Genomic DNA, 12,126 nt, shown 5'->3' with positions numbered 1-12,126 from the left:
AACAGTTATTTGCGAAAGATAAGTACAGGTCATTCTAGGGTATTTCTTTCCTGAGTTAATAGAAGAAGAAAGGCTTTGTCCACTGTCTTTGGGGACAGAATTATCAGCAGTGGTATTTGTCCAGTACATTCACCTGATCTTAATCCTTGTGCTGTTTTCTTCTGCGGTTGTTTGAACGAAAAAGTTTACAACAGTAACCCTCAAATGGAAGAAGAACTAAAAGATAGCATTTGTAGGGAAATTGCAAATATTCCTGCAGAACAGTTTTTTATAAGGTAAATCAGAACCTCTTCTACCAGTGTGAAGAATCTACATGTAAAGGAACAGCATTTTCAACACCTCCTTTCACCTGTGAATTGTAACTACATTCCGAACATTATCAGCCAACAGGCATGTTGATTCATTGGCAAAATTTGTATGCTCCTTGCAGCTGGCAGTACACTGGTTGCTGTGAGGTGCAGAGTTGTGAACATGTCAATAAATGTAATAACCTCCTGGCAGTATTGTGAAAAGAACATACTTTCCCACATTGATGCCTCTTCTGATGGGATAACCCAACCAACTTCACATTTTAGTAAATAAAAGATCACATTCCAGTATAGTACTTGATTTTTAGAGGAGCGAATGTATATTGGCCATGATTTAGTGCCTGCAGGATTTTAACAAAACAGAAGTATCATATTGTAGCATGTGTATCCCATACTGAGTAATAACATCCAAGGTTAGGCAACAGATTCTTAATAATAAGTATATGCAGCCATTACTGAGTAACACCTTCACAAACAAACAACTTCCTCCAGAAATGATTGGATCAACAATACAAGAGCTGTGTTTTGTGTTGGTCAATGCTGAGGGGTTATAAGAAGGACAGTTGAAACAAGAGTTCAGAGAATTGCTGGATATTTGCCAGATGGTAACAAAATGAGCACAGAGCTTGAGGAATCTCCACTGTTAGAAGCTGTTACCAGGGAATGAGTGGTGAAGACACAGCAGACTAAAAGGCTTAGCATGTGCTGTAGTGACTAGAAGAGTACAGAAATTAGTGATAGTGTTGTAGTTTCTTGCAGTTATGACCTGTAAATGGTCAGTAAATCCAAACCCCCATCTACAGTCACTCTAACATGTGACAGTGTGGATAGATTTCATATCAGGAAGCATAGCAGGGTTGAAAGTAAAGAAGATTATTATTAATAATCTCTCCTTTAAACCTGTAAGGTTCAACTGTAAAATAGACTACCTCAACAGTGAACACTTCTAAACTTTGAAGCATATACATACTCTCAGAATTTACTTATTACTGTAACAGTGAATTGCTATGTTCTCATCGTTTATTTAGGAAAGTTTAACGCTAAGTTCACTGACATCAGTAATGTTGAAGAGCATTATCTTCTGGGTTGTAACAGTGTGTAATTTGGGGAAAGCCCAACATTTTGGAGGAACATATCACCTCCATCTTTAGGATAAAACAGTACGCCAGCTGAGCTGCTTGCTGCTTGCTTCTTCTGGTTTCTTGCTTGGCGTACTCTTTCCCTGAACTACATGGCATTACAATGCTGAAGACTATTTTCTCCATACTCACTGCTGTGAGAACCTGAAATCCAACAAATGAATAATGTTCATGTGCATTTTAGTAGGGGCTGTAATTCATTATTTAACTTAATTATATGCTCTGTTTAACTGTTTCAGGTAATCCTGAGCTGTGTATTGTAAGTTCTTTAGTCACACCTTATTTTGTTCCTCTGTTGGATACCCCTCGCAAAACACGAGGTTGTTCCACTTCTTACAAATCTGCAGCTGCTCAAACTCACTCAAAGTCACATAGTCACCATGTGGAAAACAAAGAGATTCATGTCATGGCCCAGAATGTTCATCACATGCAGGAAGTACATGTTATTATGCTGCACAGTGTAACTAGCAGTTTCCTTATTAGCCACCGTTTGAAGTCTCAGACACCATCGCCAGTCAAACTCAGTGTGAACTTCAGTCAGGATGGAGAAGTCAATGAATCAAATGCTGATGTACTTGGGCGTTTGATTCTGGTATTGAATTCAGATCATCCTGTGGCTTGGGAACTGGTAGCAAACTATAACAACAAAGAAGATACCAGTGACGATTCCTATTCTTCACCTCAGCCTCTGATTTTAGTAAGTAATGTTTACAGTAATTGTGTATAATATGAACATACTCAGATATACAACTTGTTTATTTGACCGTCACAACACAACAATAAAAGAACTTCAAGGACAATGTCCAGATATAGTTCTGCTACATGTTTCGGCCACTAGTGGCCATCATCAGGCAATCACACTTCAACAAACATACACCACTGAACTGTAGTACGCAAAATTTGATACAGTGTCATAAATCATTTAAGATAATTTGCAATAAGAATACAATAAGCATGTTATTTAAAGCTAATAAAAGTCATATAAAAAAATTAAAATTTGATTGATGTTTTTTAACATCGAATCAGTCGTTGGTTCCACTTTACATATGTATCCATCGACAAATAGTAAACAACGACTGATGCAGTCAGTCGTTTACCTCCCATACATTACGTACAATTCTCCGTATGATGAGGCTCCAACTGTGCCATTAATTATTGGGCCTCCTATACAATTTTATAATGAAACATTGAAATTTACTATTGTCGACGGATACGTATGTAAAGTGGAACCAACGACTGATTCGATGTTAAAACACATCAATCAAATTTTAATTTTGTTTTTTTATATATGACTTTTATTAGTTTTAAATAAACTACTTATTGTATTCTTATTGCAAATTATCTTAAATGATTTATGACATTATATCAAATTTTGCGTACTACGGTTCAGTGGTGTACGTTTGTTGAATTGTGTTTGCCTGATGATGGCCACTAGTGGCCGAAACATGTAGCAGAACTATATCTGGGCATTGTCCTTGAAGTTCTTTTATTGTTGTGTTGTGACGGTCAAATAAATAAGTTATATATATTGTAACACAACAGGAGGCATGAAATGAAAATTAATATACTCAGATGTGGAGGAAACACACCCACCAAAAGTTGATGAGTAGAAACAGACAAAATTCATTGTTAAGAATAGCTGCTCCTCTTGCAGTACAGCCAGTGCATGTATGGTTTGTCAGGTGCAATAGAGCTTTTTACAGAAACAAATGTATAATTCTTGGAGAGAAGATCGTGATCCTGCATTTTCATCTTTAGAGATTAAGTATAATGCAAGTGTGGAATAAAATTGGTGCCCTTAAAGATAGTTTGGTATTTTTGGCAGGTATCTGAGGGTTCTACTGTTGAAGGCAATTTCAAATTCAACTTTTCGCACAAAAGATGGCCTAACAAGAAGGCTCTGCAGCGATATGTGAGGAGGGAGTACCCATTATTAGCATCATACACTGAGGTGAAGGGTGCAAATCATTTGGAATTGAAGGTTGGCTCCATCTTGAGCTTGAGTCAAAACCCAAGTCTTGGAACTGAATGTAATATAGACTCTTTGACAGAGAGTAGAGTTTTGACTGCCTATTCAACTGTACAACTTAAAACTGAAGGTTGTTTCCATGAAGATTATATTGGAGATAACCAAGTGTGAGTGATTCTTTGAGTTGATTAGAATTAATATGCTTGTTTTTAATAGGAATTAATTTTTTTTGTCTTTTTAAGATATAAATTGATGTGGAACTTGGCATTACATTTAACTTGATACATTTGATATGTGGACATAAATGCCAGAACCATTTAATAAACCAGATTTTCTAGAATAGCTAGCCAGTTTGCCGATAACAAATGTATCATTATATTTGCAGTGTGTTGTAGTGATAGAAATATTAATAATACAACTACGTATTGTAGAGTGTTTTTTTTTCTTATCATTCCAATAAAAAATCATTTTAAATAGGAAGGGGTTTTGTGTGCGTGTGTAGAAAATAAACCTGAGAATGGGAATGAGTGAAGATAATTAAAAAAGTAATGAGAACATGTGACAGTATTCATTATACCTCATTGCACTTTGCTCTGTAATAAAACAAGCATGTTTAACGTGTTTCGTATGGCCCTATTGTAAACATCGTGGCCCTGTGTTCGGGTTGCTTCATGGATGAGCATCGTTCTGTGGTTAAATTTTTAGTCAGAATTGTTTGGAAACTTATAGAGAAGCTTCTCCCACATGCACTGTATTGTCCTAACTGTACTCCTGGTGACTTCACCTTTTTGGGTTTCAAAAAAATGTCTGGTGGATTCCAGTTTTCAAAACATGAAGGTTGTGTCCACAGCTTGGTTTCAATAGAAACTGAAAACGTTCTTTTCAGATGGCATCATGAAGTGTGGATTGCTGTGATAGGTGTTCAGAGCAGTAGGGGGTTGCTTTTTGCTTTTCATAAATTTAATAAAAATAAATAAATATGTTGCTTTTAGTTTTTTTAATTGCCCTTGTAGTAAGTAGATAATGAAGCAAATTTTATATACCAATGAGTGGGAATGTTATAAAAACATTAATTGCAGGCATATATGGGGTTTGGTCATGCCAATATAGAGTTAGTGTCCAGTGTTTCAGAGATCATCTCTTTCCATCAACAGGGGTTGATGTGATGTCAGATTAGTGTCCTGTATTTATGCATGAAGCTGTCAGCTGCCCCAATCTGGGCTGGATGGGGAAGAGTGGGCAGAGTCAGTCAGTGATGGTCTGTCCCAGTGCAGACCATTTAGTTAACCGCAGACTAAGTCACTTGGGTATTCATCAGAATCCATACAGTGTTATGTTCCTGTACTGTCTGTCAGCCTCTTTAGTGATATTCTGAGAGTTGATTTTATTTAGTCATTGTTCACAGTACGCTTGTTGACACTATGTTGGTATGACATGTTTCATTTGTCATGTGGCCATCATCAGGTACATCCATGCAATGCACAAGCTAGTGTGCACTGTACAGACCTGTGTTATTTGTCAATAGGGTTAACATTTCTGGATTTTGTTTCACTTTTGGTTACAGTCCAGTCTAGAAAATCAAGATTAATGGCCGTGGGGATCTGTTGCGCTGACCATGCGACACCCTGTATCCGCAAAAGTTGGCACTAACTTCACCTACAAGCTACGGTCTCATGGTCCGTATAGTTCGCTTGAGGACTAAAACCATGGAGTTTTTTTTGGGGGGGGGGCCTTACAGTTAATTTAAAATTAGAACTGAAATTGAATTTGGAATTAGTGCACTTTTTTTACTGTTCAGATCTTCAGTGTCTTGATGATTTTTGTTGTTCTTTATCCTTTTTTGTTTTTATTAGGTATGCTTGTTACATGTTAGATGGAGAAGGGCTGTAATTCATGCAGGAATAAACATCAACAGTTGTACAGATATTGACAGAAACTTGATACTATTTGAACAGTAACACAGTGAAATGCTTCAGTACTGAATCAGAATGATTGGTGTTTGTCATTCCTTGCCCCAGATGGTGAAGACAGAGACAGTCTCTGGAATTCAGACTAACTCAACTTGACAAGATTGATCACCTGAGAAGTCTGTTGTATACTGTCACCGTGAAAGCTTCAAATCATGTATTATGGAAACATTTTAATGAAGGGATACTGTTGTTAGTTTACGGCACATTTCTACAATACCTTTCTTACCAGATTGTGTATTTCTTTTTGATCTAGTGATGTGTATGTGGTGGAATTAGATGCGGGTGCCAAAGGAAATAGACCAAATCGAGGTCCACTTCCTGTACTGATTCAGTTACAAGGAGAAGGCATGCGTCCTGTACCGCGTAATGTTACACTTATCCTTAAATCTCACCAACCAATCAGATGGCAGTTTGGAGCAAATGGTATAAATGGAAACATTATAGTAGTTGTGAGTATGAGGGTGACACAGAATACAGGATTGTACTCCTATTGGTGCTGTTGTAATATAGCTAGCTAACTATAGTCTTAATATAATTAACTTGCATGAATCAAGTTTGAAATAATATGTAATTTTGTGCTCATACTTTTTTGAAAGGTCTGAGAATATGTTAATTTTAGAAGTGAAATTCTGAGCCACTTTATAAAAGTTAACCTCATCCTCCACCATGTGTGCACACACACACACACACACACTCAAAAACAAAACACACACAAGTACACCTGACTTAAATAACACCCAACAGTATTAGTGAAGAATACAAATTAGAATGATTATGGAATTTTCTCAGTTCCCCTATACTTCATGTGTTGTAGGCATACTTTGTTTTTGAACATCATCAGTCTCCAGTCTTTCCTTGGCAAGTGACCAAGTGTTACGTTCTAATGATTCAGTTGTGAGCATTGGATCTGTGTGCAGTTTTCCTGAGTGATTTGATTTGATTTTCAGAGTGATCATGAAGACCTAGTTGAGAATTCTGCTGTTGGAGGACACCAGAACTTGGAAGTGCGTTCAAAACCTTTACCAGATAATCTTCCAGAACTTCTTCTGTCTGTAACAACAGAATTTGCTCCACCTATACTGTATGCTAAAACAGGCAGAGCATCCACACTTAGATTGCTGGTGGGATCAACACGAAATAAGGCTGGTGAGTTTATGTTTATATTGTGGTGTATTTGATCAGCGCATTGCCGCCCAACAGCACTGTAGACATGATACATGCACACAACAGTGGAGCAATGGAGCAAGCTGTGTTTTCCGTGTGTCTAGCAGCTGGCGCAGGAGTGGTAACATCACACATCAACAGTAGGTGGCCGTCACTTGACATGGTTTTCTGGTATGTTTGTCAGCTGTGCACGTATCGTGACGTCACACAGCAACAGTGGGTAGGGGTCACATGGTATGTATTTACTGTTGGTCGATGTTCGTCCCTCGGCTATATAAGTGAGCAGAGTTCCTAAGCTGACAGAATTCAGTTGAGGGCAGTAGAGAGAGAATTAGTAGCAGCGGAAGCATGTGCGTGAGCAAATTGGAACCAGGAGTATAGAAAAATACAGGAGGTCAGCCTGTGAAGATTTAAAGTGTGATTTCAAGACTTTGTGTGTGTTGTAGTGCACTGGGATTTGGAGTGTAATTTAGTGAGACTTTCATAGTTCCCTCGTTTTAATTGTGTTACCAGGATAGTACCAGTGTGTGTGTAAATCAGCTATAGTGCTGTATTTAAGTGCAATTAAGAGGGAATATGTAACCAGAGTGCTAATAAATCCAATCATCCATACTACAACCAGTCATTTTCATCACGCGTACCACCCTACACGTGACATTTTGGTGTCTGAAGTTGGCAGCTCAGATCGTACTGGACTCTTCAGCAGTGGTTATGATCGTAAATATGTGATAATTTTGTGTCACTAGTCACGCGGCCATATACTCATGACAGTTGGTGTTAGAAGTGGTCAGATTTAATAGTTACTGGATTGATGAGTGAATTGCATATCTACAGGGTTGTTATATTGCTGTATTATGGTGGCACAACACATGATGGAACTCCTTCAGGCCAGAATGAACACCAGTATAAAAGAACATGCAAGAAATGACGGCAAGAATGAAAACCAACCAGGAAAAGTGGATGCTAATAGGAAAGCCGACCAGACAAAGATTGACCTAAATCGAAGGGAAATCAGATCCCTAGTTAGGCCACCGAAGAGAAGTTGGATGCTGCAATTCATTCCATGTGGGCATGGCGAAAAAACAATAGCCTGCCAAATTCAGTGGAGGCCAATCTAGAAAAGATGGAAGCCATGGATTTGAAGGGAAATCTGGAGGAAAGGGAATACAAGTTGGAACATCATGAGGTCAGTAAGGTAGATGCCGTAAGGAAACTGGTCAAAGGACGGAAGAAGTGGCATAAAGGCTGGAAGCAAGTTGCAGGGCAACATGGAGAACCAAAGGACCTGGCCTGAGGAATTTGTGGATCTCAGAGGAAGTTGGCTGCCACCTGCAGAAAGGTGTCCCGTCATGCAGCCGTGGCACAGTGCAAAGGAAAAGTCATCAGGAAATTGTGGACCACAGCAGGAATTTACCACTGGCAGAAAGATGTCCCGCCATGCAGGGGTGGCACAGCACAAGGGAAACTTCTTCAGAAGATATTCAACTAGGGACAGTGTTGAACAAGAAACCCGGAAAGAATGAACAAAGGAGAATAGACGCTGGAAAGGCTTGGAATGCAACAGTGGCATAAGAGACCGAGACCTAAGACAGCTGCTACAAGGCAGCAAGCAAATGAAGAACCCAAGCATAATATGGCAGCTGCACCTTAAGACCAAGAGGACATCAGATGGGTTCGTCAGGAAGGATTTCAGACTGGAGTTTGTGAAGCGAGCAGTGGGGATGTCCAGTGGGTTGTGGCAAATCAAGGACTGAAGACTGTAGAGGGTTTGGCCCCCTCCAAAGTGGAAGAAAACCTGCTAGCAGCATTAGCATAAGAGGAGTCAGATAAGATGGAGCACTGGCCACTCCAGGAATTATGGCTCCCACTATTGTAAGAGGGAGAGAGAAAGAAAAGAAGAGAACTTTGAATTGTGGTGAGAACCTTGACTGACTGGAAGCTTATAATGGAACCGCTAGGGATGAGCTGGCTTTAAGGGGGGATGGATGTAGCAGTTGAAGAATAGTTGCCGCAAGAGGAGAAGACCAAGCCACAGGAAAGTGATGTCACGAGCAGAAGCCTCAGAAAGAAGGGGCAGTGACATGCCATTAGACTACTCAGGAAGAGCAGCCTTAAGGAGGGAGCAGTGTGGCATATTTCATCAATGCATTGCCAGGCAACAGCTCAGTAGACACAATGCGCACACGTAACAGTGGAGCAAGCTGTGTTTTCCACATGTCTGGCAGTTGCTGTAGGAGCAGTGATGTCCCACATCAATAGATTGCTGTCACGTGACATGTGTTTCCTGCGTGTCCATCAGCTGCGCATGTGCAGTGATGTCACACAGCAACAGTGGATAGGGGTCATGTGATATACCGTACATGGAGTTGTATAGGCCGCACATTTTTTGCCAAAAATTCAAGAGGAAAAATGGGGTGCGGCTTATATTCGAAATATTCGAAATCACACTTCATTTAAAAAAAATTATATTCATAATTAGTAATACAGGGTGTAATACTCCTGAAATAATATTCCAAGAAAATTATTTTTTCTATAATTTTTGTCTGAAAATTGTGCTGCGGCCTATACACGCATGCAGCCTATACATGCGTAAATACGGTATATTTACTGTTGGTCAATGTCCATCCCTCGGCTATATAAGTGAGTGGAATTCCTAAGCTGACAGAGGTCAGGTGAGGGCAGTAAAGAGAGAAATAGTAGCAGTGAAAGCACAGGAGTGAGCAAATTGGAACCAGGATTACAGAATAATACAGGAGGTCAGCCTTTGAAGATTTAAAGTGTGATTTCAAGACTTTATGTTTGCTATAGTGCAGTGGGTTTGGGAGTGTGTAATTTAGTGAGACTTTCATAGTTCCCTTGTTGTAATTGTGTTACCAGGATAGGACCAGTGTGTGTGTGTGTGTGTGTGTGTGTGTGTGTGTGTGCGCGCGCGTGAAAAAATCAGCGATAACGCTGTATTTAAGTATAATTGAGAGAGTGAGTGTGTAACCGAATTGCTAATAAATCCAGTCATCTGAACTAGAACCCATCACTTTTGTCATGCGTACCACCCTACACATGACAATATTTTACTTGTAGGTAGTAGTAGGAAGTTCCAGAATGTGATTTGTTATTTATTTGTTGTATCTAAAATAGGAATGTGTTGATACATTTTATGAATCCATCCCAGTTTTTAATATTATGAAAATTTGTTGCAGCAGTTCTTGAGTTTCATTCATGCAGATGGTCAGACAGATCATCTGAATTTAATGGGCTTTTTGCAGAGTTGCAAATACCTCATTAAAGAATGGAATATTTCTGATTAACAGCTATAATGAAGAATAAACAGAGGCAGTACTTAAAGCTACCCCGTTCATGTTGAGAGACAGAGATCCCCGAATTCTTCCCTGAGATTAGCTAGCATCAACTCTGAATGGCATGATAGATGTGGAGATCCAATCTGCTCTTGGTGACAAGTTCATCTCTAAGGTGTACCCACCTCCAAATATTCTTTTAATATTCAAGGTTCCAGCTTTGTGCAGTGTCATCTGTTGAGAAACACAGCATGACTCTGTTTATTTATTTATTTATTATTATTTCTGTGGATTGCGCTTTTTCCATTTGTGGGAAATTACCTTTTCTGCTCTCTCTGCATAGACAATGTGGCACAGTGAGTTTTTCAGATTGGTCGTGCTGAAACAGAACTTCGCGTAGTCTGGAAATGTTTATGTTTGATGAAGGTGTGATTTTTCCATTAAATGAGAACACTGGACATCGTGAGGTTTTCTCTGAATGTCAGCAAGGGTAACCGTCCCTTTTTGTCAGAGTAAAATTAGCAAGCTGCATAGTATAGGTAGTCTCTACCAGGCCTTCCCATTTTAACCCCTCCTACTTGGTCTCTGACATTAAGGGAGGAACATAGACTGAGGGTGTTTGAGAACAGGGTGTTGAGGAGAATCTTTGGACCAAAGAGAGATGAAATCACAGGAGGTTGGAGAAAACTGCATAATGAGGAGCTTCATAACTTGTACTCTTCTCCAAGTATAATTAGAGTGATCAAGTCGAGGAGGATGAGGTCATGTAGCACGAATGGGGGAGATGAGGAATGCGTATAGGATATTGGTGGGAAACCCAGAAGGAAGAAGACCACAGGGAAGACCAAGGCGTAGGTGGGTGGACAATATTAGAATGGATCTTGGAGAGATAGGATGGGATGGTATGGATTGGATAGATCTGGCTCAGGATAGGGACCAGTGGAGGGCTCTTATGAACACGGTGATGAACCTTTGGGTTCCATAAAATGCTGGGAAATTCTAGAGTAGCTGCAGAATTGGCAGCTCCTCAAGAAGGGCTCAGCTCCATGAGTAAGTAAGTACTAGTTGTATGCTGCAGCAGTATTTAAATTGTCTTGTACCAGACATTTATCTCTCTCAGTGTTACCTGTCTTGGAAATTACTAAAGTGAATTTTATGTGATTTTCAGGAGGCATACAAATGATCTAAACTTTCATGCACCATAATATATTACTCATTTCCAGGCCACGCGAAATACAAGGTACTAAGCAGCTGGTTTGAAGGTCACAGAACATTCTGTATAGCTCCCATGAAATCATTCAGTCAGAAGAAACAGCTACAATAGTGAAAACTGCAAACTTCGGAGGTATAATGCTTCGGTTAGTTTAATTCCCCATTAAGAGATGGCAGAGCAGTTATGATTTTTCTGTGAATTTGCGTTGACAAGAATATACTCTGGCTGCTGCTGATAGCGTATGTCACAGGTCTGTGAGTATGTCCTCAGGATACCAGCTTGAAGGGTTAAAATTCATTCATTCATCTTTTTGAGTAAATTCACCATACATCCCAAACCCCGTGAGTTGCTTTTGATGCCTGTAATTTTGGTCACACAGAGAAATGTTTGTATCCTTGCCTGTGGTGTTTGTAGTGGTTCTGGGCTTGCTGAAGCATTGTTTTCCAAACCACCACATCATGTGAATTGCTCAGGGACCTCCCACCCCATCTAGCAGCAGGAACTGTCCCATCGTTGTAGGTGAGAAGGGAATATAGGAACTCCAGTCATGGAGGTCCTTTCTTTTCTGGACAGTTGAAAATATTTCCTAGAAGCCAAACCAAAGACTGGAAATCAACTTATGCATCAGATATTTACAACTAGTGAGGAACTGATGACATAGGCCAAACTGCAGCCACAGAAACTTGGCCTTACATAGCACGCTGTCTGATACTACCATTTATACTCAGGATGAGGTCTCCATTCTGGTTGATGATCTCTGTATCCATGCTGTATGTGTGTGTAAACATAATATGTGTGTCTCAGTCATGAGCACACATCATGGAAATGCTACCAACAAATTCTTGGCAATGTTTCTTTCAACTTCTAAAAGGCATAAGACTTCACATGGTGATACTGTATCCCTAGAGCCCTCCACTAGTGGAATGTTAACCCGTTGGCATGGTTTGACGTGTATGTTTCGTCAGGTATTTAAATCGTCTGGGGGGGTTCGACGTGTATGTTTCGTCCAGCTGCACACCTATGTTATAACGCCCATAATAATTGATGGTTTTGCTGTAGATTGTTAGATT

The 12,126-nt window shown here is 39.7% G+C and overlaps 1 protein-coding gene across 2 annotated transcripts in view; it reads left to right on the top strand.

Moving 5' to 3' along the window:
* The window catches only part of LOC111871699 (transforming growth factor beta receptor type 3), a 57,377-nt gene that overhangs the window by 15,831 nt on the left and 29,420 nt on the right, over window positions 1-12,126 (top strand). For both annotated transcript variants that reach the window (XM_033754363.1, XM_023864967.2), the window contains exons 4-7: window positions 1,687-2,144; window positions 3,273-3,583; window positions 5,640-5,835; window positions 6,334-6,532. In XM_033754363.1, coding sequence (XP_033610254.1) covers window positions 1,687-2,144; window positions 3,273-3,583; window positions 5,640-5,835; window positions 6,334-6,532 — 1,164 coding nt within the window. The remainder of the gene's footprint in view (window positions 1-1,686; window positions 2,145-3,272; window positions 3,584-5,639; window positions 5,836-6,333; window positions 6,533-12,126) is intronic.

This window comes from Cryptotermes secundus, unplaced genomic scaffold (genome assembly GCF_002891405.2).
Source record: "Cryptotermes secundus unplaced genomic scaffold, Csec_1.0 scaffold299, whole genome shotgun sequence".
In the NCBI taxonomy this organism is placed as follows: domain Eukaryota; kingdom Metazoa; phylum Arthropoda; class Insecta; order Blattodea; family Kalotermitidae; genus Cryptotermes; species Cryptotermes secundus.
Note: the sequence above shows the minus strand (reverse complement) of the source record. Positions and strands in the feature narration are given on the sequence as shown.